Raw genomic sequence first — 26778 nt, forward strand, 5'->3', positions numbered from 1 at the left:
AGCCCAGCGTCGCCCACTCACCTGGTCGAGGTGACTCCATCCGGTGCCATCCTGGTGCCCATCTAATCACTGGCTAGTGATTCAGAACTTGGTCCCCTCTGCTTACTGGTGTCTTCCATCTTCGATCCAGGCTTGGATCCCTCCGAATCTCTTCACTGGTCGCCTGCTAGCAACAACTTCTTTCAGGCTCCATAGACTGCAACGAGGATTCCCGACGTCTTTCCAGACCTATGCAGCCGCAGCCCCCGAGCTAGGTAACCTCAGCATTTCTTGCTCCAGCATAGCCTTACTATCCAAGGGTCCAGATCCTTTTTCGTTTCAGCTCTACCTAGTCGGATTCGTCCGATAACACTAACTTTACGAAATCTAGCAACCATAGACTTTGTCCCGCATCCCGCGTGAGAGTGCACACTCTGCACCCGATCTCCTTAGGCCTCCTGCTCGTAATCTGAAGGTTCAGTAGTCCAGTCCTAGGGATCCTAAAGTCTATTAGAGTAGTACTTACCTGCTAGTAATTTCGCATTCCACTTTTAGAGTATATGGTTGTTCGTGCCCCTCGGGCATTTGTGTAAATTGTGCAGCTTTGCGTATTTTCTTAAGAGCTTTGTATTGTGCTTAGCGCCCTGTCCTCATAAAGAGTCCAGGGCTGTTGTGTTATAAATAAATATCCTTTTATTTTCATAACAACTTGTGCGGTGTCCTTTCACTTGGTGTTCAAGGGGTATATGTGATGGCTTAACACGCCCTCTAGAGTTTAGCCCGAAGACTGCTCTTGTCCATGCTACTAGGATAGCTGGTCTATCGGTTGACTTACAACCAATCATCAATAAGGGTTGTTTGGACTGATACATAGTGATCACTAGAATAGTGAGCACTGAATATCAGGCCAACTTCTCACAGTGGCGGCCGTGGAAATCGCAGTGGAAACGGTCGGGGACAACGGCGAGGCCAATCTACACCCTCCCCCACAGCATCCACCTCAAAACCCTCCTTGTCTGTGCTTTTCAGCCCATGTGACGCCAGTGGGGGCAGGGTTCGCCATCACCACTCCCACTGGCGCACTGTCACGTCGGACAGGTGGGTGCTGCAAATCGTCTGAAGGGGCTACTCCCTCCCCTTCGAGACGACCCCTCAAGCCATGCCACCGCAACACCACCGCATATTGGGGGATCATTTGCGGCTTCTGCAGGAGGAAGTTTCGTCCCTCTTGGCCAAGGGTGCCATCGAGCGCGTTCCTGGGCCAGAAGTAGGATGTGGTTGCTACTCCCATTACTTTCTGGTACCCAAGAAGGGCAAAGGGGGCCTACGCCCTATCTTGGGCCGACGGAATGTCAACGGCTTCCTCCGGAAGGAGAAGTTCAAAATGCTGACTCTGGCTCAGGTCTTAGCTGCGCTGGATGGTAGCGTTGGACTTGCTGGACGCTTACTTCCACATCCCCGTCCTGCCGGCCCACCGGCGCTACCTGTGGGTCACGGTAGGCCACAAGCACTTTCTGTGTACCGTGCTCCCCTTTGGCCTTACCAGCGCCCCACGGGTGTTCACGAAGGTGATGGCGGTGGTCGCAGCCCATCTGCGCAGGTTAGGGGTTTCAGTCTTCCCCTACCTCGACGACTGGTTGTTAAAGGCGGGCTCGCCCCAGACAGTCGTCAGCCACCTCCAGACAACGGTAGACCTCTTGCACCAGATGGGGGTCTCCATCAATGTGCCGAAGTCACACCTGTGTCCCTCTCAGAAGCTCCTTTTCATCGGAGCAGTTCTCGACTCGGCGCAGTTTCGGGTTTATCCACCCGAACAGCGGGTTTGGGATATACAGGCTCTGATTCCAATCTTTCAGCCTTTATCCCGAGTTTCGGTCAGGTTGACGATGCGGCTTCTGGGGCTGATGGCTTCCTGCATCCTTCTGGTGCATCACGCCCGTTGGCGGATGCGAGCTCTGCAGTGGGACCTGAAGTTTCAGTGGGCCCAGTGTAGGAGAGTAGGGTCTGAAATCCTATGGTCACCCCAGATTTTTGCTTTTTGCTTTACTGGTTTACGACTTTCCCTGGCTGTGGGCCTGCTGATTAGACCCACAGCCTAGCTGTTCTCTCTCTAAATTGACATCTGTGTACTTTAGGTGCATTTACCAATTGGTTTTGGGTCACTCTTGTGAGTCCTTGTACAGTGTACTATAGGTACCCAGGGCATAAGTGAACCCAAGGCCTACCAGGGGCTGCAGCATGTATTATGCCACCCCTGGCTGGCCATCCACATCTGACACAACTGGCTGATCAATCAGCTGGGGCAAGGTGGTGTAATCACCCTTTGCTTTAGATATAGTATACCTATATCTAAACCTAAAATGGACACATATACTCCTATAAGTCACTCCTATGGCAGGCCTTAACAATCATTTAGGCAGAGTGCTTGGAATTATGTGAGAGGGTGCTCTAGCATGAGCTGAGCCAGTCTGCAGCTTTCGGAACCAAGTCCTTTAGCTGTTTCCATGATAACGCTATACCATATACTCTTAAGTGCATTATAATCCTCGCGGTTATTGCTAACTTTGGCATAGCATTATCAAAACATGTCGAGTAAGGTGTCATACGAATTGGAATACTACCCCCTTGCCAATTCTGGTGACGGGGGTAGCATTCCACCCTTCTAGAGGGACACGACATATATGTAACTGTGAACCCCGGTTAAAGCTAACTCGAGCCTCAGCATCACAAAATGGATGCTGCCACCACAGACACAAGTCTGACCTCCTGCTGCTGGGAGTCCTTCCAGCGAGGGAGGCTTGGACAAAGGGTTTCCTGCCTTGGGAGGTGCTAGCACCACCCCAGACAGGATTTTGTGTATTAGGTAGGACAGGCCTGAAAGGAGTGAGACATGCCTGTGGCACACAAGGAGCCTCTGTGCATAGCCCGGTTCAAACCAGTTGCTGGGGCACTCCAGCCCCAGCTCTGGCCCGAAACTGGACAAAGGATTGGGGGTGTACCCACCCCCCTTCCTGGTCCCACCCATAGGAGGGACCTAGTGATAGTGCAGCCCCCTTTGTAAATGTAAATGTACAGGTATTTATATAGCGCAAATCACCAACCGGTCTCTAAGCGCTTGCTTAGGGAACCCGTCCTGGTATTCCCCTGAGAGATAACCCCGGCAGGGTATCCGCAAGGTGAAAGCCAGGCATCCCGCCGCGAGCGGCCGTTGTGGAGATTAAGCAAGCTATTGCCCAGAGTCGCAGGGTGTGAACCCATGAATCGAGTAGGCACCGGAGCGAGAATTATCGAGTCCATGGACATTTTAGGACTCAAGACCCCGCCGATCCGGGAATTGAACCCTGGTCCCGGTCTGACCTCTGCTTCCAGGTCTGCCTCCTCTAACCAGTGAGCCACACTTCTCCACCTTTAGCAGAATAAAGGTAGGAGCTGGTCCCATTCCAAGTTAGATTATCCTGAATTGATTTTACAAGAAGAAACTCTGGGATATCTCCCTTGTGGGCAAGGAGTGTCCACCCCTTTCTCACTGCACCATCAGGATTCAAGCAAGCTGGGCCGACGACGGCTGAAATGCCAGAAACCGGTCCCCGGTAGCTATCTCCTTTCTGGTGAAGAATTGGCTTGGTAGTTTAGTCTGCCCTGTTCCCATGATGCACTGGGCCAGGGACAGACTGATTTGCATAGAGCCAGGTTCTGAACTGGGATGGTGCAGTGAGATAAATAACGGTGATGGATCAAGCCCTGATCTTTGGACTGGGTAAGAGTGGTCTGCTTAATTCAGACACACTGTTCATCACCACCCCCTTTTCTGAATCGTTTTTGGCCACTATAGGTGTGGCAGGGTATACTCAGACATGAGTTCCTTTCTCACTGCACCATCAGGATTCAAGCAAGCCGGGCCGACGACGGCTGAAATGCCAGAAACCGGTCCCCGGTAGCTTGTCTCCTTTCTGGTGAAGAATTGGCTTGGTAGTTTAGTCTGCCCTGTTCCCATGATGCACTGGGCCAGGGACAGACTGATTTGCATATAGCCAGGTTCTGAACTGGGATGGTGCAGTGAGATAAATAACGGTGATGGATCAAGCCCTGATCTTTGGACTGGGTAAGAGTGGTCTGCTTAATTCAGACACTCTGTTCATCACCACCCCCTTTTCTGAATCGTTTTTGGCCACTATAGGTGTGGCAGGGTATACTCGGACATGAGTCCCTTTCTCACTGCACCATCAGGATTCAAGCAAGCCGGGCCGACGACGGCTGAAATGCCAGAAACCGGTCCCTGGTAGCTTGTCTCCTTTCTGGTGAAGAATTGGCTTGGTAGTTTAGTCTGCCCTGTTCCCATGATGCACTGGGCCAGGGACAGACTGATTTGCATATAGCCAGGCTCTGAACTGGGATGGTGCAGTGAGATAAATAACGGTGATGGATCAAGCCCTGATCTTTGGACTGGGTAAGAGTGGTCTGCTTAATTCAGACACTCTGTTCATCACCACCCCCTTTTCTGAATCACCCTGCACAAGCAGGCACCATCAAGCGTCCAGCAGCTTCACTTTGACGTCTTCCCTCGAGGATCCAGACTTCAGAGCCAGACGAGACCCGGATTCTCAGACCTCTCCGACCTCTACCTACATCTGCAGCACAGCTGAGATCTAGAGTGCGACGAGACCTGTGGGACCGGCCATCTTGAAGAAACTGCACTTCGCTTCCAGCACGACTTCTGAGGTATCCTCGACGAAGTGCTTTGGGGATTGAGAGGCCCCAGCCCCGAGCAGCTCCTGCACAGAAGATCAGCCCTCCAGCATCCACGAGATCGGCGTGGTGCCCTTTTGTTGATTGCTGCTCGACGCGTTGTCTGGTCACTTGCCGGCTGCCTAGTGGCCTCCTAGATGATGAACCTTGAAATCCACACTGCTGGTCTGGTTGCTCCAGACTGGCCCCTGCTTCCCTGAAAAGGAGAAGCACCCCGGACCCTCCTGGTCCGCACCAGACGCCGATTCCACTCACCGCGTGGGTTGCCTTTGCCAAGGCCTGTTGACGCTGAATCCGGATCCAACACCGCTGACAGCGAGAGCCTGCGTGGGACAGCTCGTGCCTCCATCCTGGTCATCGAAGACACCACCTGGTCCACGTGGCTGCAGAGTCAAGCGTTCACTCTTCACCTGATCGCGACAACAGCCTCTGGTTCCTTCCTGGTTCCACTCCAGTCACTGGCTAGTGACTTTGAACATTGCCCCCTCTGCTTTCAGGTCTTCAGCTTCACTGATCCACCCTTGGATCACACCGGACATCTTCCTCCTGGTCGCCTGCAGCATCTTTTCTTTCAGGCTCCATAGACTTCAACGCAGAAACCCGACACAACTTTGCACCTATGCACCCGCAGCCCGTGGGTGAGGTAACGAGAGCATTTCGGTGCTCAAGGGTAAATTGACTCTCCTAGTGTCTAGATTCACCGTCGTTTTAGTCCTATCTAGTCAGGATTGTCCGTACTCACCTTTTTCTTGAAATGGACTGTCCATAGATGTTGTTACGCATCTGGCGTGTGAGTTCACACTCTGCACACTCGTTCCGTGGGCCTCCTATTACTTACCTAAAGTTAGGATAGTGTAGTCCCAGCGATCCTACAGCCTCTGGACAGCTCCATTACTTCTATCGACTTCCTTATACCACTTGTTTAGTATATGGTTTGTTGCGCCCCTAGGGCAACATTGTAACTCGTGCAACTTAACGTATTTTTCTTAAGAGTCTTGTCATGTGCTTAGCCCTCTGATCTCATAAAGAGTTCAGAGGTGTTTGTTAGTTAATAAATATCTTGTTTATTTTCATAACTACCTGTGTGGTGTCCTTTCATTGGGTATTCAAGGGGTTATATGTGGTAAAACAGCTGGCTTCACATGCCAAAAGAGTTTAGCCTAAGACTGCTTTGTCCATGCTACCATTAGGATAGCTGGTCTATAGGGTTGACTTACAACCAATCACCATAAGGGTTGTTTGGACTGATACAAGGTGATCACTAGAACTAGTGAGCATCATATATCAGGCCAACTTCTCACACCCAGCATCAGGGCAACCTGTCCGTCCATGTCCTGATCTCGGAGGGCACTGCGAGACAGCTGCAGTGGTGGCTCACGGACCGAGATTGGGGCAGATCCCTCTCCCTTCCCCAACCGGAGCACGTAGTTGTGACGGACGCGTCCCTCCAGGGCTGGGGAGGCCACATGGGAGAGGCGGAGATCAGAGGCCTCTGGTCTCCGGCGGAGTCCCAGCTCCATATCAACCTTTTGGAGCTGCGGGCGATTCGTCTAGCACTGAAGGCATTCCTCCCCTCTGTCCGGGGGAGTGTAGTGCAGGTGTTCACGGACAAAACCACCGCCATGTTGTACTGCAACAAACAGGGCGGGGTGGGGTCGTGGACCCTCTACCAGGAGGCTCTGCGCCTTTGGCAGTGGCTGGAACATCAGGGTGTGACCCTGGTGGTTCAACACCTGGCAGGTTCTCTGAACGCCAGGGAGGACGAACTCAGGGGGATCACGAATGGCGTCTGAACTCGGACGTGGCGCAAGGCCTCTTTCAGCAGTGGAGAGACCTTGGTTAGATCTATTAGCCACTGAAGAGAATGCGCAATGTCATCTGTTCTGCGCGTTGGAATTTCCAAGGCGGCACTCGCTCGGAGACGCTTTTCGTGGCGAGTGGAGTTGCGGTCTGTTGTACGCCTTTCCGCCTTTCCCACTTCTGCTCAGAGTGCTGAAGAAGATCAAGCACGACCGGGCACAAGTCATCCTTGTGGCTCCGGACTGGGCACAAAGGTACTGGTATCCCAAGCTACTCAGTATGCCAGTCGATCCCCCGGTTCCTCTGCCTCTTCAGGAGGACCTTCTGTCGCAGCAGCAGGGGATGGTCCTCCACCCGAACCTGTCCAGTCTCCACCTCTATCTTGCAGATTGAGCGGCGACAGTTGAGGCCATTTGACTTGCCCCCTGAAGTCTGTAACATCATTCTGGCAGCCAGGCGTCCCTCCACAAAGTCAGTATACACCTGCAGGTGGAACAGATTTGTGGCATGGTGCACAGCAAAGGCTGTGGATCCTCTCTTTGCGCCTCTTTCTGAGGTTCTTCTCTTCCTTCTTTCTCTTGCCCAGCAGGGCTCTGCTCTGGGCACTATCAAGGGCTACCTTTCTGCCCTTTCAGCCTTTCTACGGCTGCCTGATCAACCATCTTTGTTCAAGACCCCTATTGTTAATCGATTCCTGAAGGGCATCACACACACGTTTCCACCTGTTCCCTTCGTGATGCCTCAGTGGGACTTGAACCTGGTTCTTACTTTTCTGATGTGCGCTCCCTTTGAGCCACTTCACAACTGTCCTATCCACCTTCTTACCTTGAAGACTGCCTTCCTGATGTCCGTCACCTCTGCCAGGAGAGTGAGTGAGCTCCAGGCTCTGTCTTGTAAACCTCCTTTCCTTTTGGTCCATCCGGACAAGGTTGTGTTGTGGACAAGGCCCTCTTTCCTGCCCAAGGTAGTCACAGCCTTCCACATCGGGCAGTCCATCACCTTGCCCACCTTCTTTCCACCTCCGCATCCCTCGAAAGAGGAAGAGAGGCTCCACCGTCTGGACCCAAAACGGGCGCTCTCTTACTATCTGGATCACACACGCCAGTTCCGGGTGGATGACCAACTCTTTGTTGGTTACGTGGGCGCTAAGAAGGGAAAGGCGGTGCACAAGCGGACCATCTCGCGGTGGATCATCTTGTGTATCCAGGCGTGTTACTCCTTGGCTAAGAAGGAACCCCTGTTGGACTAAGGGCTCATTCCACTCGGGCCATGGCGACTACAACTGCCCTGGGCCGTGGAGTGCCCTTGCAGGACATTTGCCAGGCAGCTACGTGGGCCTCGCTGCACACACGTTTGCAAGACACTATTGCCTGGACAGCCAAGTCCGGAAAGATGGCTTCTTTGGCCGTTCTGTCCTCCAGGACTTTCTGGTGTGATTATTGGTTCGCAGAACCCACCACTGGGGTTGGTATTGCTGGGGTATCTAATCTAAGGTAAGGAATCTATCACTAACGTGTCTCTTTCAGATGCACAAGTTACTACTTGTGTAACAATATATCTGTAAGAGACATTAGTTAGTGATAGATTCCTTACCGACCCACCCATCTTCCCCGTTCTGCGAACCGATATCTAGGGTTAAGGTCATCCCCTTTCAGGGCCCTAGTTTCAATGGCACCAGTGTTGGTTTTTAGCATAGCTCTGCGTTTCTGGCGTGGAAAAGCTGTGTCTAAGAACTGAAGTCAGCACGCCCACGACGGACGCGGAGCCGCACATGACGCCTACCGACGCGCAAGGGTACTGCTACGCAAAAATTTCCGGATCCAGTCTGACGCCTGGGGATATTCTAAGGTAAGGAATCTATCACTAACTAATGTTTCTTACAGATATATTGTTACACAAGTAGTAACTTGTGCAATAGGCACAATTGTTGTTAACACTTGCACCAGAGGAGAAAGAACAGAAGATACAGAAGTTAAAACAGTAGATGTACTAGGGGTCACAGTTGTCAAAGATGGCAAGGACAAAGTAGTAGCAGGAGGTGCCGTAGCTAAAGCTGTTGAAACAACAGCTGTGGATACTATAACAGCCATAGCAGACATAACAGGCTACTGTGACTGTAAGGTAAAGGTGGGACATATCCTCTGAGGAGCATAAGGAGGCGGGGGTCGAGTATTTAACAACTCTTCTACAAAAGTATCATTTTCCTCTTTGGCCACATAAGATTTATCAATATACAACCGAAATCTCCTATCTTCCCATTCAATCCCCGACTCTTGTTTTTCTCTATCAAATACCTCAGCTTTCTGTGTTAATGTTTGCATTTTCCTCTTCCGTGCATCTCTTTCCATCTTTAACCATCTCTGTCTGTCCTCTTTCTGCCAAGTCCTGAGGGAGTCAAACATGGACTGTCTACTTCTTTTCTTAAATAACTGCTCCTGTAAAAACACAATTTTTTTGTGCATCATTAGTGCCCGTCAATGGCCAGTGGAACTCGGCATTGTCCCTTGTATATTTGTGCCATAATGTACTAAAAATAATAGGGCCAAGGCCATGTTTCACATTCATATCATTTCTGTAGGGATCCTTGAGCCGTCAGTTCGACAAAACAATGTCCTCGCCCCCTCCCCCTTGTGGAAAGACGATGGATCAATCACCCGGAGGAGTCCCTGTTCTGGCACCAACTGAAGGAAGTGGCCCAATTAGGGTCCCCCGGGTCACTAATGACCACCTCTCAGCCTTCCATACCAAATGAAGAGTCAGTCAAACAGAGAATACAAACCAATAACTGTTTAGTCATATACACTCAGAGCAGAGCCCGGTCTGCCCAGTCGCTAGGAGTGTTGAAGAGGGGACTGAAATCGACAAGCATAAAGAAACATTATGTACATTCCGTTACCGGGCTAGAACATGCCTACAGTGGAATTTTTCAGCTAGGTGCAGCTAAACGGGAAAATACTAAAACAGTTTCATTTACAAAAGAACGCTGTCCAGGTTGATCATCCTTGGCATCAAGATCTGCTACCCCTTATCCAAGAAGCAGCCTCCTGAAGGTAGAAAAATGTAAAGTACCAACTGCACACAACAATAGAGTAACACAAAATTACAGATGACCTGGTAGACCACCACCAAGAACCCTTAGACACACAGGAAGATGATGTACAAGCCATTAACCTCTCCTCCAAACACCTAACCCCTAACATGACTACCCTTCTAAGTAAAGGTCTCAATTTCAATCCCTATGCAAACACTGATATTTGTAAATTGAAAATAGATGTGTTCAAATTCATCTGCATGCTGAAATTGAAGAAGCATTTTGAGGATCATATAATTTCGAATAAAGCATCTAAAACATCCCAACTGAGTTTGATTGTGACACACTTTCTTTTTTTTTTTTTTTTGAACCTTTATTCGTCTTGCAATCAATTACAGGTACGGGCCTACAACCTTCACGGCCGGCCGCGAAACAAGGTAAAATTGTAGCAGTCAATACGAAAAATCAGAGCAATTCAAAAGCCGGAGCGATATATATATCAGGAGACAACATGTGGGCTTACGGTCAGGTCCGAAGTCAGGATTACAGAGGTTCATTTTTAATATAGGGAACTGAAGAAGTGCCATACAATCACACGTGGTCCTACAACACAGTACGCAAATCAGGATATCCACAATAAACATAAATACCGACAAAGTAGTGGGGATACGGCACACAAATCAGGAGATACATTGGCACAAATCCGATGGAGAGCAATCCCCGTCCCCACCCCTCAAAGCAATGCACGTCACAGGAACCACGAACGAGACGACACTATAGAAAAAGACGAAGACTAAAGGGCCATGGAAACAAAAAACGGACAAACCCCACCCCCCTACCCCCACCCTGCACACCCGCGGAAGGCCAAGGCCTACCCCCCAGCCGCGTGCCTGTCGCCCTAATGGAACCCGAAATTTAGAAAGGAGAAGCGAGGAGACAAAGAGTATGGATGGAGGAGGGCCCTCATAGTCGCCACCTGGCCCCGCCCATCACCCCTACACATAGAGAAAGGCCAAAAGCAAAATGGAGGATCGGGGAGAGCGTCAAGTACCAAGCACATCAAACATACAACCACCACACCCAAAGCACCGTCAGTTAACGTGAGGGCCACCGAAATCTAAAGTGCATCACCCTGGCCTCGTCTAACAACGGAGCCACCCAATGATCCCTTGTCAAGCAAATTACAGTACTTTTTGAAGGATCTGGAGGATCTAAGCGAAGCAGTCCCAAATAATACTAAAAAAGGGGGCAGCAACTCGAGTCCATCCAGTTGTATGCAACTAAAGTCCAAGGGCGGAAGTATCACGCCCGCGGGTTCCACAAAGGCCAAGCACAGTAGTACCATCCATGAAGAGGAAATATCACTGTCCGGTGAAAGCCGCGGTGTTGTTGAGGCTACCCGAGTAGAAGAGCAGCAGAGCGTCCCCTGGCTCAGGTTAGGCATATGTCCCCAAGAAGCATTCACGTGTGCGTCCGCACTGTCCAGGGGGGGCAAAGCAACCAGGTCTCTCAGCAATTCCCGGAATCCAGGCGGGGCCAAAGTCCCCCCCAAGAAAGTAAAAACGGGCCCAGAGGCACTCCATTGAAATCGGACTGCGTCCTCACAGAGCGGCGAAGCAGCAATGGCGGCCATTTTTCGATCCAGGCCCCCGACGTTACAGATCAGGGACTCACGTAGATCTGTTAAGGCGGCCAGGACATCTTTGGGTATGGGCTCCATTGTGCGCCGCCAGCATCCCGTCACCATGTTTACAGCAGCCATCCGATCGGGACATGGACCATGTTGAGGGGTGTCAGCCGCCATCTTCGTCAGTTCGGCCCGTACCTCTGCACCTCACAGCGAGGACCGGCCCCAGCTCAGGGCGCCGCTAAATGTACGCCCGGAACTCAAAGTTATGAGGCGGGTTCCCCAGGGAGAGCCACCAAAAGGCTAAACAAAAGACCCTACCGCTCCCTGGGGGCTGCCCGCCTGTCTCTGGGCAACCCTTGGTTACGTCCGGGCACGGAGTCCGAAGAGGGGGGCCAGGAGCCACGCACCCCCCTCGACTCCAGTATGCTCCACGGGCCCCCAAGGCTCTTCGACAAGGGACCTGGCTGATGCTGCCTTAAGCGGCACTCCAAGACCACGGCACCCTCCGACCGACTCCACACCACCAGAGGCGGCCGCTGTGGTTGCGATCGCCGCCGGCCGCCCGTTGCATTCGACACCCCGGCTTCGTCGCTGCACGCGCCGCTGAGCAATGGGTGGGGAATTCTCCGGTTTCACAGCACGCAGGAATCTCAGGAGCAGGCGGTAAGTGAGCGCTCACCTTCTAGTATCCAATTATACCTTTTTAGGCCAGAACGAACAACAGGATGGGCATGCACGGAGAGAGGGCTCACGGAGCCGAGCGGCTATGCGGCCATTTCTGTGACACACTTTCAATCAATGACATAGAAGCAACCCCGCTACTTCTTTCTCTTACAGATCAGGAGCACACACCATACGATATGGAAAGACTTTGAGGAACTGAACATTGAATCAGACTTCAGCATTGTCAGTGTGCTCAGGTCCAAATCCAAATGGATTCCCACTTTACCAGGAGGGAATGCCATTGACAATTTCCACAAACAAATTTTGGAGGAAATTGAGAAACTAGACAACAGCAGGGATCTCAATACTTTCAAATATAAGGACAATCTCACTCTAGGGGAACGGGTGGCACTCAGTCTTTTTGTCAAGGATCCTGACATTATCATAAGGGAATCAGATAAGGGTGGCAACGTGGTGGTTATGAATAAAGATGACTGCCATGGTGAGATCCTTGGTCAGCTTCAGGACACCACGTGCTACAAGCGACTTGATTACAACCCCATGAGCCAGTTAACCATTAAGAAACAACAAAAAATTGAGCACTTGGAAAGAGGCAGGATTACTTAGTGATGAAGAATTTCTCAAAGTATTTAGACCCTCTCATCCTTGGTTGTACACACAGCCCAAGGTACATAAACACATGCCTTTTCCACCTGGAAGGCCGATCATATCCGGCATGGGTGGCCCCACGAAGAGACTTGCAGAATATGAGGACCTCTTCCTGGGACAGCTAGTGCGCAATCTTCCTTCTTATATCCAGGATACTAAACATATTCTTAACACACTCTCTGATTTACATTGCCAGACAGGGGCTATTTGAGCAACATTGGATGTTGTAGCTCTTTACACTAGTATTGTACCCAATCTGGGCATGGAAGTGATTACCAAAATGCTACAGAATAGACCTGCCACCATGTGGCAGCACACCAACATGCTCATAGCCATGATGAAGCTCATTCTTGAAAATAACTATTTTATTTTCGACAATACATGGTACAGGCAGAAAAAGGGCTAATTTGTTTATGGGCGCACTGGAAAAAAATCTAATTTGGGGACCGAAAGGTGCCCCTTTTGTGGACTCTATAATATTTTGGGGAAGGTTCATTGACAATTGTATCCTCCTCTGGTCAGGTTCTCAGGAACTCCTACAGAATTTCCACATGCATCTTAATAACAATACATGGGAAAAGAGTTTTACTATGGCTTCCAGCCCCACCAGGGTTGAATTTCTCGATGTAGAAATGTACGTTCAGAATGACACCCTACAGAGCAAGCTTTTCAGGAAAAGCACTGCCTGCAACACAATCTTACATGCTACCAGCTTGCACCCACCACATCAAATACAGGCCATACCCTTCGGTGAATTTCTAGGAGCACGTAGGAATTGCAGTGATGATGCAGTATTTACCAACAACTTGCGAGAAAGGCCGAATAGATTCCGAAGGAGGGGCTACACAGAGAGCTCCTTACACAAAGCTACACAGAGAATCAGAAAGATCAAGAGGCCAGAGACACTCAAAACACGAACCAAGGCACAAACTGGGGCAGGACAAGAATGGATGATAATGGAATTCACCAGTATACATCATTCAATCCGCAGAAGTGTCACCAAACACTGGGCTATATTGAAAGCTGACAAAAGCTTATTGAACTTATTTCTGAATATCCGCAAATAACGTTCAGGAGGGGCAGGACTCTAAAAAACAGACTCAGCCCCACTATTCCGAGAAATGACCCGACAACCACTAGACTAACACCCCGAAACCTGGGGTTCTACAAATGTGGTTTCTGTTCCATGTGTCAGTGGGCCAAACATGGCACAAAACAGTTCCTAGGCCCCAAAAAAGAAATCTACACTATCAAGACCAACATCAATTGCACCACACGTTTTGTAGTATACATCATTTAGGGCAATTGGGACAAGTACTATGTGGGTAGCACAATCCGTCCACTTAAAGACCGCATATCTGAACATGTGAGGGCCATACACAAGCAAGATCCTAAATATCCTGTGGCTTTGCATGCGGCGGCATGCCACGCTCAGGATATTGATAAAAGAGTCTCTTTCTTCGGAATCGATCATGTGCCATCCACCCCACGGGGTGGCAATAGAGAACTTAGGCTTAGACGCCTAGAAGCGACATGGATTTTGCGTCTCCGTACGGTGGAACATGGTCTTAATTTCGATCATGAGCTGCAATATTTCTTGGGAGACTAGGATCGACAAGGATATTAGACAAATCCGTATTTGTGTTTGGATTTTCATACATATGCATGGCCTTTTGAATCAGACACATCTCGGATTAAGTGTCTTTTATCTTGACACTTTTTTATGCATCCAGTGTTGCCTTTCAAATATGTGCTTTACTGTACTGTAACGTTGTTAATTCTGACTATAATTTGTAACGATGTTGTCAATTTCCAAAATAGTAGTTATGTTTAAAGCAACCTCTTTAACGTTGGCTATATTCCTTGTACTCCAACTGCTCACAGGGCGGTTGTTGAACGCAGTACCTTTGATGTTCTTTGAGGTTACGTATTGCTACATGAACTGTGTCGCAATTTTTGCATCGAGGAATCTATGAAACTAATAATGAACACGTTTTTACAACTGTACACCCATACATAATTGCAACATTGCCGTTAATTTATCTGTGTGATTACATCATGTATTTAATAGAAACAGGATGTCACTGCATATCACGGATGTAAGAAATTTCTAATTTTACAAAAGAAAGATCACTTCTCGTAGCAACACACAGAAGGAGCTTTCGGTTAACGATCTGATGTTTTCATTTCCTTTCCTTTTTCTTTTCCTAACTACTTTGGGGTAAGGAGTCCATTTACTACTACATTATTTATTTTGTTTTCCACTTTAACATCGCGCGGTTTAGTTGCCCCCATCCGGGTCCAGACGCGGATTAGTATTTATTCACTTCCGGGCCACGGGTCACGTGTCACGTGTCCTAACCTGGAACACATTATCGCGCACGGCCGCACTGAAGCTAGTCACGTGAGGAACCACCCTGACTGGGTAAATCCCTTTCACCCCATGCCCAAACCTGCTGTTTTTCTACTTAACATGCTGTCGGAAGAACAGTGACAGAACAAAAGCAAGCGTAACCGATGCTTTGTTTCTGCTTTTGTCGCACCACAGGATACCTAACTCACAGGAGTTTACTCGCTCTACCAACTTGTACAATATCAGCGGGATATCCTGTTTGAATCGTCCTTTTATTAGGTAAAAAACACTTTTACCCTCTGTACACTGGACCTACACGCAAGAGGATCATGTGATGTTTTTCTCGCTCACCAATGTGTGAATACTTGTCTACCACTCAATTAATGATGTGGCGGATCCCTTTTTCCTTTAATCCCACAGCCTACTTGATCCATTTCTCCCGCTGAGTCAACCCACGATAACTCCTTACTCTTATTTGCTTTTGGAACCGAATCACCAGGACTTGAACCCGAGTGCCTGAGATTGGGTGTGACGACTACACCCTCGACTCCACACAATGAATACATGTTAACTGACCTTACTTTACTGAAGCTAACCTTGCTTTCACTTTTCTCCTTTCTCCTTCCCTGCCCCTTTTTTGTTTTATTGTTTTCACACGGTGAAGTAGTGTGGCTCACTGGTTAGAGGCGGCAGACCCGAGAGCAGAGGACGGCCCGGGACCAGGGTTCGATTCCCGGCGCGGCAGGTTTCTGGACCAGGGTCAGCGGACTCGATAATTCTCTCGCCTCGGTGCCCACTCTGATCAGTGTTCACACTCGGCAACTCTGGGCATTAGCTTGCCTCATCTTCACTAACGGCCCCACCAGACCACCGGGGATGCCTGGTCTCACCCTGGAGATACCCATTAAGGGACCATCTCTCAGGGAAGCCAGGAAGGGTTTCGCAGCGGTCGAAGCGCCTTGGGACCCTACGGGTAAGTAGTGCGCTATATAAATGCCTATACATTTACATTTACATTTACATTGAATCGAAAGTCCTTATCGAGGACTTTTAAACTCAACCTGGTCTTGAGCCCGGCCGGGTCGGAAGTATCACCGGCTAAGCGGTGAGCACTCTTTTGGTTTATTTTCTGGCTCATCATATTCTCTACGATGGACGTCCTTGAATTCTTGACCTAGGTTCTCCTTCTGTTCCGTCCTTTCATTTTCAGACCTTTCTGTTTCTTCTCCTTGAAGTACACAGGTATGACACGCACTGCGTATTAGAGGCCTATAGGTAGACCTCGACACTAGCACCAAGAATGTTTTGATTTTTGTACCTATGTATTGTCACCTACCAACGTCTCGTGATTTCTCTGACTCTCATCAACTGTTCTTTGTATCTGGTCTTCTCCATGACCAGGACCAATTTTCTCACTTATCTCCCTCCCAGATCACAAGTTAATCACACCACTTTTTACTCACCCCATCGGCACAATAGTGCGCATCCTTGGTTTCCACTATAAGACGAATGATGTGCTATTCACCATGTTCGTGGTTAGATTAAGGCATCACCCTCACCAAGTCACTTCATGCAACAAATGATTTGATTCAAATGTTGTTATACTGTACGCTACACACTCATTTGTTTGTATCTTTCCCAGCCCTGATGAGTCGCTTATCACTGCGACGAAACACGTGTCGGCTGCAACAAAAGACATTAAATGAAGATACCTCTCTTAAAAACTTTGTGGTTTCTCTGACAACTATACTTGAAGTGTATTCATGTCTACCAGGGCATCTGTAATTTTGTGTTACTCTATTGTTGTGTGCAGTTGATACTTTAATCTTTTCTGCTAAACGTACTGTTCTCTAAATAGCATGCTCTTTAGAGGTTATAGGGCTTATCCTCTCTCCAACTAGCCCCACCATTCATTCTCTACACCTAAAGAACTTGTGTTAGATACTAGCTGAGCGTCCCTTTATTCTCCCTATATCGAAAAACCCTGTTCTTATAGCCAGCCTCCTGAAGGTATACAGGAGGGAGAGGAGTTGGCCAAAGGGCTAAGGTGGTCGACATCGAATCTGGGGAAATGGGTTTGAGTCTCGGCAATGATGCTGAACATCCTGTGATTCTGGGCGAATAACTTAATCTCTCCATGCCTAACAAAAATGAATGTGTCCTCATGTTTATTTTTCAAATATCTTTATTCGGTACTTAAAAAAATACCATTAAAGAGCATAAAAATACATACATACAGTATTTAAAAAGCATTTTTAAAAGACATTTTAAGAACAATAAAAATAAGTCTAAAAAAAGGGGCGAAATGAACATTAGATCATTGGGAATTTTATACAGACCTTGATTTAGTCCATGGATTAATGTGGGCCGATGTTTCCCTGGTGTTCCTTAATCTCATGGCCACCTTAATAAAACTTATAATACAGAGTAGAGTATATGGGTCTGAGGCTTTTTGCAGAAAAAGGAGGGCTGCTGTAGCATGTCTCTATTTTTTGTTTTTCAAGATCCTTACTAAAAACTTCCGTCTGGGAACTGAGTAAAAAGGACATAATAAAAGAAAGTGAAGGGTATCCTGCGGAGGGAGACCTAGTGTCGCAGCCGCAGGTACCCTTCAACTCTACCGAGCGTGTGAAGCCTGCAGGAACAGCCAATAAATGGTGAAGGAGATTCAGTCGGAACCTAGTCATATAGAATCTTTCCTGTGCATCACCGCTAGGTATGGTTCCATTCCAGGCGTTGTTTTTAGTAGACTATGGGCCACAACGGATGTTTTCCTAGTTTCAGCGTGGGCTCTTCTGGCGGATGCCCAAGCAGTGAAAAGTTTTTTAACCGAAATTTTATTCAGGTTGGTCATGGACTCCGGCTCAGAGAACAGATTCTTGCAACCAATTCCTTCCATGGTGTCTTTTACATATTTGAGCCACGGGATCTGTCCCCCTCTATCCCGGCTCAGGCAATCCTTAATGATCTGTCTGCTGAGGCCGGCCTCTGGGTTAGTCCAGATCTTTATCCAGGCCAGGATGAGTCGCACCATAATTCTGGCTTCAATATATGGCTCGCCCAATTCCGTGTGTGTTATGTATGAGGAGGTGCTCTGAGGGACCTTTAATAGTCTTTTAAAAAATGTATTTTCCTCCGCTTGTATCTGGTGCACATGGTTGATTTTGCAGCCCCAAACTTCTGCCCCGTATGACACCTTGGAACAGGAGACCGCTCTATATAAGTTCAGAATCTGTTCCGGTGACCATCTACCTAGCCTCCTCCTGTATGCCATTATGGCACCCGTTGAGGTCACCAGTTTGACTGCGTGTTTTTCAACCAGGTTTCTAAATTCCAGTTTCTCATCGAAAAGCACGCCTAGATAAGAGAAGGACTTAACTCTTCCTAGTTTATGTTGTCCTATGCTATGTGAAAAGTCCTTTTTTGTGTTAGTACCTGTGGACATGACAAAGGACTTATCCAGGTTAGCTGAGAGATCCAGTGAATTCATGAATTTAACGAAACCATCAATTAGCTTTTGTAAACCCAATGAGGTGCGGGCTAGCAACACTGCGTCGTCCGCATACAAGAGGACGGGTACCGAACGCTGGCCTATTTGGGGGGAGTCTACTCCCAACTTCATGAGTTCTCGGTCCAAGTTATTGATATACAATGAAAATAAAAAAGGAGCCAATATACAGCCCTGCCAGACACCACTTGTACAAGGAAAGGGCTCTGTCTTCATTCCTTCTTTGTTATAGCGGACAGAAGCTGTAGTCTCCCAATGTAATGCCTTCAATGTGTCAACTAGCCCTTGATCCACCCCCAGAGAGATCATCAGGGCCCATAGCTTCTGTCTGTTGACACGATCGAAGGCCGCTGAGAGATCCATAAAGCCCATATGGATAGTCCCTTTGGCAGCAATAGTATATTTGGCAGTGAGGAGGTACAAGTTTAGGCATTGATCTGTTGTGGATCTCCCCTCTCTGAACCCATATTGTACATCTGTTAAAATGTGGTTGTCCTCAGCCCAAATTTGTAGACGATTTAAAATCACCCGTCCCAAGACCTTGGCCGTTACATCTATTAATGATATAGGACGATAGCATTGGGGGTCGTCCCGGCTGCCCTTCTTATGGATTGGGACGATGACTGCCGAGGACCAAGAGCGAGGCAGTCCTGCCACTACTGCTTCGTTCAAGACCCTAGTAAGAATGGGTGCCCACAAGTCAATATTGCTCAAATAAAGGTCAGGGGGGATGCCATCAGGGCCTGACGCTTTGTTTTTTGAGAGCCCTTGAATTGCTGATTTTACTTCTCCCAGCGAAAAGTCTAAGCTTGCGGGTACTGCTATTTTTGCGCCTTCCTCTTGCAAGACCATCCCAGTGTGATTGTACAGGCTCAGATAGTGATTGTACCATTGTTCAGGGAGAATTGTATTCACTATATCTGGCCCCCTCTGATCTTTAAAACACGGGTCGTTGATAACTCTCCAAAATTTCGTGAGATCACCTCTCTCTGCTGCTTCCCTTAGATCCTCCCATGCTTGTTTTTGTAAAGTTCTTTTGCGCACTTTCAGGGCTTTTTTGTAATAGGATCTGCTGGCCGCTATTTTAACTTAGTCCTTTGGTTGACCAGCAAGGCATTTTTTCAGGTCTTTCAGTGCCTTGGTGCAATCATGATCAAACCAGCGTGGCGTCTGAGGCAGTTTAGCTCCTGTGGAGGATTTCATTAGGGTATCCCCGAGTTGGGCGATTTCTTCAAAGGCCCTGACCACAGTTTGGCCGCCCTTATTTTCATCCAGGCAGTCATTTAGTTGTTTTTGGCCTTTCGTTACAAGATTGAAGTAAAATGTGTCTCCATTAATCTTGGCCCATTTAAGTCTTCTCCCTTGTGCCGTTGCCTGTTCTATGGCATCGGGTACACCCTCTACTGTTCTTGTGTCCTCATGTAATGCAACTGGTGTTATGTAAAGCGCTCTGATACCCGATTCAGGTCAAGTTTGCGCTATGTAAAACTCGGTAAAAAAAATAATTATAATACAAGCTCATTCCACCTGGGCTAAGTCTTCTTCTTTAGCTAGAGGTGTCCCTGTTTTAGACATCTGCAAGATGGCAACTTGGGCCTCCCTCCACACTCTCGCAAAGCATTATTACTTAGACTCGGTGAGGAGGGACAAACACTTTGCACCTTCTGTGCTAGAATTTTTTTTGGTATTGGTAGGCAGGCACCCTCCACCGGGTGCGGGACTGCTTGGGGATTCCATTCAAAAGGTGAGGAATCCACAGACAAATGTATCCATCAGAAGAGCAAGTTACCTTCGGTAACACTTTTTCTGGTGGATACAGTATCTTCCTGTGGATTCCTCGCTGACCCACCCGCCTCCCTGTTGGCTGTTTGTTTACACAGATTGATTATCTTGTCATTTAGGTATTTTATTATTGTGATACTGGTCACTAGGACAGTCAATATTTTAGAATTTCCAGTTTTAATTGGTTGTGTATACTGTGTGTACATGTGAAATGTTGTTGGTTTGCCCATTCACCTCGAAGGCATGGAAAAATGGGTGTAACTGATGTCAGCACAGGGACTAGGTCTTATGGCTCCGATGACATCACACAGTCGTATGTGGAGGGGTTTCTTTGTGATGCTTTCATCGACGTGGGAGAGCTATGGAGAAAAGTTTCTGTGGAATGCTGCACATGGGAGTAAATCAAAAGGTGAAGAATCCATAGGCAGATACTGTATCCACCAGAAAAAGCGTTACTGAAGGTAAGTAACATGTTCGCGAGTCCATGTGATTAAATTAAATCTGGAATAAAATGTGTGTTGAAGCATAGGTATAGGTATAAGTGTGGAGCTGGTCCTAAGTGTTTTCAACCATGCCTGATTTTGTTTTTATTCTTCAGTACTGAAAGCACCTTCACTCTATGGCCAAGCAGATGAGAGACCCTCCATCTGTTGATTTTGACCTAGCCCTCCTACTCTGTTATTGCTGGGGCATGGGACTCAAAGAGATGGCCACTGGTCTCCAGAAATGATTGTGACAAGGCGGTGCAAAAGCGAATGTTTTTATTTCCTTGCTCGAGATTGAGATTCCATCTGATGAGATTTTGATTTTCAAACTGTAACAAACCCCCCCTCCCAATGTTGCCATTTTCATAGAAGAAACAGAAAATAACGTAATGGGAAAGGTAAATTTTACTAGTGTGGCAGAACTAGAAATGTATGCAGTTTTCAGGAGCTGTAAGCAGAACTATGAAATTAAGAAATTCGGTAAAGATCTATGTGTTTGGTAAAACTTTTTTCATTGTGCTTATGAAAAATGTAAAACACTTGATTTGTAGAATGTGTCTTTGGAATTTCATTATGTCAGCTTCATTTAACTATGTTCGAAGTATTTGGCAAATGACTTCTTATTCTCATTTGGTGTAAAAAGAGGAATTTACTTTAAAGCAATTTTGAAAGAAAGGGCAAATTAAATGTTTTAATTGTTTTAAAATATTTTTGTGGGAATTACATATTTAGGTTATTGTCTAAAATAGCATTGTTTGTATTGTTGGAAGTCTTAATTCTACCAACTTTATGTGTATTTTTAGTGTCATATGTTGCACACACTTTTATAATTTAGTATTCCATTACTAAAGTAGGTTTAAATACATGTAAATGAATGTGCCTGTTAATCAGCATGTTCTTCTGTTTGCAGTGAGGAATCCATACACTGGTCATAAATATCTCTGTGGAGCACTACAATCAAGTATTGTTTTGTTAGAATGGGTTGAACCAATGCAGAAGTTTATGTTAATTAAGGTAAGACTGCAACAGTTGGCATTGCTAAACTGAAATTGCAACATTGTTTTATTTTTTTTAAATGGCTAGTTTTAGTTTTGTAATAAGTGAAAGGTAAGTACTACTAAGCCACATTTTTGTATACTGTTAGTCACTTTATGCTTCTTTTAGATTCCAAGGGGGATGCTAATAGGTGGAGCTTGGCTTTGCTCTGGATGACTACCTTACCTGGAGTGTTTTTTTCTCTTGCCCCAATTTTATTTGTGGGGGTATTGGTTATCCATTCAGTCTTCCTTAACTCATGAAGCCATTTGCGGGTTTCATCTTCTTGATTGTGTTCACCCTCTGCTGCTATATCCACCATCTCTACCGGGGTTCTAAGTTGCTCATACTGATTGGGTGCTTACTTCTTTAGCCTAGCACCCATGATAATCTCCAACATCTGATAGAGACTACTTGCCGCAGATTCCTTCACTAAGAATTCTAGCCAGGCATGAGACTGGATCCGGAAAGTTTTTTGCCACAGCATCCCTACGCGCCGGGGCGACATCACGCTACTTCGCCCATGCGTCTTCCACGTATGTGACGTCAGCGAGGTCACATAGGATCCGCCCCGGCGCACCTACGTCAGTTTTTTCCTTTTCGGCGTGCAACGCGGATCCGGTCCTTGCTATGGGCCTGTTTGGGGCCCTTTTTTCTTCCATTTCTTTTGGTGGAACAGTGTGCAAAGGCCTTTGGGCTTCATATCGTGCACGTTTTGTGGGCGTCTTATGTCGGCGACGGACTCTCACCTCATTTGTATGTGGTGTTTGGGGGAGGATCCGGCACCACTGATTGTGTGGCGTGCCAACAGTTGAAGTTGCGGCGGGAGCGCCGGATGAAAACTTATCTCGGTGTGTCTCTCCAGGTCGGGGTCCTCCCCTCGGTCTGCTTCAGCAGCGGCTTCAGATACAGCCGTGGCCGTCGTCCTCACCCTTCTCCGATGTCATTTGAGCATCGCTCCCGGGTGGGTAAGTGTCGCAGTTGGTCCCCGGGGGCTGGTTTCCGGCCTGCCGGGTGCGTGGACTCTCCGCGGGTGATGCGGCCCCGCTTGTCGTCCTATCCACCGTTTCCTGGTGTTGGGGCGTCGAGAGTCCAGATGGAGATATACGCGGCGGCTTTGCAGGCCTCGCTGGCGTCCCCTCCTGGGGCGTTGACTGGTTCGGATCCAAGCTTGGAGGATGTGGTGCTGTTGGGGTGCGGCTCCTCCGGGGCACCTCCTTCAAGCCACGGCAACACTACCTCGCCGCAAACTCCTGCGGGAGTCCCGATGATGCGCAGGAGGTCGCCGGACATCGGGTCGCATCCCCGAGCCCCTCTCGGTCCTTTGAAAAGGTGTTCCTGTATAAGGCTGAGGTGACGCCGCTACGGAGCCAGCGGTACCTGGATCATGCGGAGCCACAGGGGTCGGTGGACCCTCCTCGTCCCTCTCTGGGCCCCTCTCGTCCCTTCCTACAGGCGGCTGCCGAGTCGGAGGGCGAGTCGGAGGCTGAATCGTCTCTGGCACCGCCACATGTGTTGCCGGGCGATCTACGCCTCATTCTGTGCCGTGGCTGGCGGAGGGCTTCGTGTCACTCCCCGGGCCCGTCTCTTTCCCCCAGGCAGGTGTCTGCCTCGGTGGGGGTCGAGTCGGCATCATCCCGGTGCCTCCCCAAGGCCAGTTCGGCTCCAGCTCCACTTCGGTCTCCGGTGCGGGGTGACTTGGAGGAACCTTGTCCGGTGACGCTGTGCCGATGTCGTGCCTCAGGCGGTGGACTCTACGGCTCCGCGCAGGGGTCTTACCTCGGATTCGTCTTCGGACGCTCCCTCTTCTCCGGAGGCAGGATGTATATTGGTGTTGTCCTCTCCAGAGACTGGCCGCCGTGTAGTGTCTTTTTCACCAGCGTCGAAGGGCGGCTCCCCGCACTTCCTGAGGCAGAGGTGTTTGTCAGAAGAGCGGCAGGTCCTTCATTCTTTGACTCCGTCTGACTTCCAGGTCTGGCCCTTGCCCGTCCCACTTGGCCTCGGGACGGCCGCCTTAGTTTGCAGCTGTCACCCACGGAGGACCTGCTTTCACTGCCGTGGGGCCCTGCGGAGGCGGGTGCGGCCTTCGCTCACGCAGTGTCCACGGCTTTGGGCATCCTGCGCATGGGTGACCCGGTGGCTCACTTTCTGGCAGACCATCTCTTGGAGGTCCTCCACCAGGGCTCTGTCGCCATGCTTGGCTTCGGGACAGAGTTTTCCCTGAGAATATTCGGGAGCGACTCATCGACCTTCCGTTTGATGGCAGCCTGTTGTTCCATGCCCCGGCCGACTCCGCCATCCACAGGCTCTTGGCGGGGCTCCGTCCTCCTCCTCCTCCTCCGTCCCCTTCTCAGTGAATCCTGAGTTGGGCTGATTCTGGGCCTTCTTAGGCCGGTTGTTGTGGCTGTGGAGTGTGTTTTCTGGCCATTTGCGCCCTTCATTTGGACTTTGGCATTGTTGGCTGCTGGACGGCCCTTTTGTTGATTATGTGTGTGCGTTCTGCCGGAGTTGGTGCGCAGACTTGGCCCTGAGATTAGGCGTTCTGCTTTGCTTGGGCTGCTTGTCAAACCTTTTGCGGGGGTGTTTTTTTCCATGTGGCTCTTTTGTTTTACCTCTGCTGCAGAAGTTTTTCCAAAGAGGGTTCCCATATTTTGGGACTTAACGTACCCTATGTGGGGTAGTGGTAGCTGTCATATGGCTTGCGCTCTGCTAGGGGGTTCTGGTCGCCCTTGGGAGCCTGTTCTCCATGGCGTTTATGTAGGTTGCTTTTGCTTCTTGAGGTCATGTGCGTGGCCACTCGTAGTGGTGTGCCCGGGCATCTCCTTCTCTCCCTGCTCCTGTCCTGAGGTTTGCAATGATCCTGTGTTCTCCCTTGCCAGGCGCCGCCTACTCGGCCTTCCTGCGGCCTCGGGCGGTACTTCTTGCGGCTTTTGACTGTTGGCGCTGTTCTGGGTGGCCAGTTGCTCTCCATCTGGAGTGGGTTCACCTTCTTTTCCCTTGCTTCTATTAGGCTTCTTCTTCTTGCTCCCTTCCTGTCTTGGCATTGGGCGGAAGCTATGTTGCCTTGTGGGGGAGTGCGGTGCTTCGGCCTCTCCGACCTTGCCCTTGGTTTCTCTACTGTGAGTGTACGGGCCTCTCCAGCCTTCTTCTCCCTCCAACATCCTCTTGGGGTCGGTGGGGTTCTGCTTGGAGGGGTTCCCATTGCCTGGCAGGGACGAGGTTCTGCCTGGTGCAAGGATCTGGTCCCCTGTGGGGCACTCTGTTCTGTATTGACTGCTGGGGTCCTTTAGCAGACCCTCCTTCCCAGGGGGTATTGCTAGGGTATCTATTCTACGTGAAGGAATCTGTGACAATTAGTCTCTATCAGATGTACGAGTTACTTACCTTCAGTAACGTGTATCTGGTAGAGACGATTCTAGCCGCAGATTCCTTCACGGCCCGCCCTTCCTCCCCTATTCTGCGAGGGCCCTTGGGCAGGTCTTCAGTACTCGCCTCCCGGTGGGGGGCTGTGTCTCCTGTGAGTGGTTTCCTTGTTTTTGGCGGGTGGCTCCATCTTGGGCAGTTCATTCCACCCTTGCTTCTTTAGAGGCTGGGGTTCAAGCGCTCCAGGGCCCTGCCGCTCTGGCTACTCCAGGTTTGGGGGGGGATTGCTTTCTATCCCTGTCCTCCCCTCCCCTCCATCCATTGCTATCCTTGTCCCTTATGGGTGGATGCCCTTTATGTTGGGGTGGCTTGGAGGTTTGTTGTCCCTGTCTGTCTTTGGACTGGTCCCCTACCTTGCTTTGGATGAGGGTGGTAGGTTACTACGTGTGCCATGACTTTCACGCATGTTGCTTGCCTCTGGGGCACAGGAGTGGGAGGCAGTCTATGTGCTGGCAGGGTTGCTTCGCAGGGCTCTGCTTGTTCTTTCTTCTTTCCCTGCCTTTGGGTTCTGCGGTTTTGACACTACTCAGTGTGGTGTTGTTAGTCACCATTTCTTTCCGATTTTCTGCTCTTCGCACACTGTTCCCATGCTTCCACAGTTTCTTATCTGGTGGCGCTGAGGTCACATACGCGGATGACGCCTGGGCGGAGTCGCGTGATGTCGCCCTGCCCCCCCGGCGCGCAGGGAAGCTGTGGCAAAAAAGTTTCGAGATCCAGTCTCCACCTGGGGATAATTCTACGTGAAGGAATCTGCGGCTAGAATCATCTCTACCAGATACATCGTTTCCGAAGGTAAGTAACTCATACACCACTGCTCAAGAGCAGCCACTTGCATGCCTGTAATCGCTACTCAAAGAGAGGAGGCCACTTTGACAACATATGGAATTGCAGTGACATTGACAATGACATAATATACCCTGTTGCCACTGCAGGACCCTTTACAAATATTCCCCTCCCAGGACTCTGCTGAAAAAACTTCTGATAGGGCTATTTAATGCTGTATTCCTGCTCCTGTTTCGCTGAAGGAGCCAGCAATTTTAATGTCAGAATGAAAGTTGGCATTTTGGCTACACACAAGGTTTCCAGTTGCGAAGTGAATGCCATATGTACATTGAACAACCTCATGGCAGTTCCTAACGCCTTGGATGACCCCTCAAAATTGTCAATAATAATAACTCCCTCTCATTACCAGGCTACTCATCACCGTGTGCTCAGTCACACCTGTGACCTGTCCTCTTACTGTCCTCTTACTAGCTGCCTCATACTATTGTCAGTTTTTAATGCCATCTGGTGGGTATTCTGGTGATGATAGCCACTGTAGTCCGACAAGAACATCAGTGCGTGCAGATCATGTAGATGTCCACCAGTTGTTGCAAATATGGTGCACAATGTAACTCTGTTAGTGGCAACCAACATTCTGTATAGGCCATCTTTGCATCCTGTAGGAGAGTCGGATCTGCTTTCATGGTTACCCCCACTTTGTGGATGCTGTCAATGTGTTTTTGACCTAGTTTGTTGGGATCCTGCTAATGGGGACCCCATCAACTGTGCTTTCTCCCGTAAATTGACATAGTAAGTACTTTGGTACCCCCACGATTGGCTACTGGTGTACCCTTGTGTTGGAGATTAAGATCTGCTTTCATGGTCACCCGTACTTTTTGCTGGGTATCATTA

General features: G+C 49.0%; 1 protein-coding gene across 8 annotated transcripts in view; it reads left to right on the top strand.

The window, feature by feature from the left end:
- MAP4K3 (mitogen-activated protein kinase kinase kinase kinase 3) overlaps window positions 1-26778 on the top strand; it is a 1209829-nt gene that overhangs the window by 843660 nt on the left and 339391 nt on the right. For all 8 annotated transcript variants that reach the window (XM_086927230.1, XM_086927231.1, XM_086927232.1 and 5 more), the window contains one exon: window positions 21557-21660. In XM_086927230.1, the coding sequence (XP_086783356.1) occupies window positions 21557-21660 (104 nt within the window). The remainder of the gene's footprint in view (window positions 1-21556; window positions 21661-26778) is intronic.

The sequence above is a fragment of the Lissotriton vulgaris genome, chromosome 6, assembly GCF_964263255.1.
Source record: "Lissotriton vulgaris chromosome 6, aLisVul1.2, whole genome shotgun sequence".
Lineage (NCBI taxonomy): Eukaryota > Metazoa > Chordata > Amphibia > Caudata > Salamandridae > Lissotriton > Lissotriton vulgaris.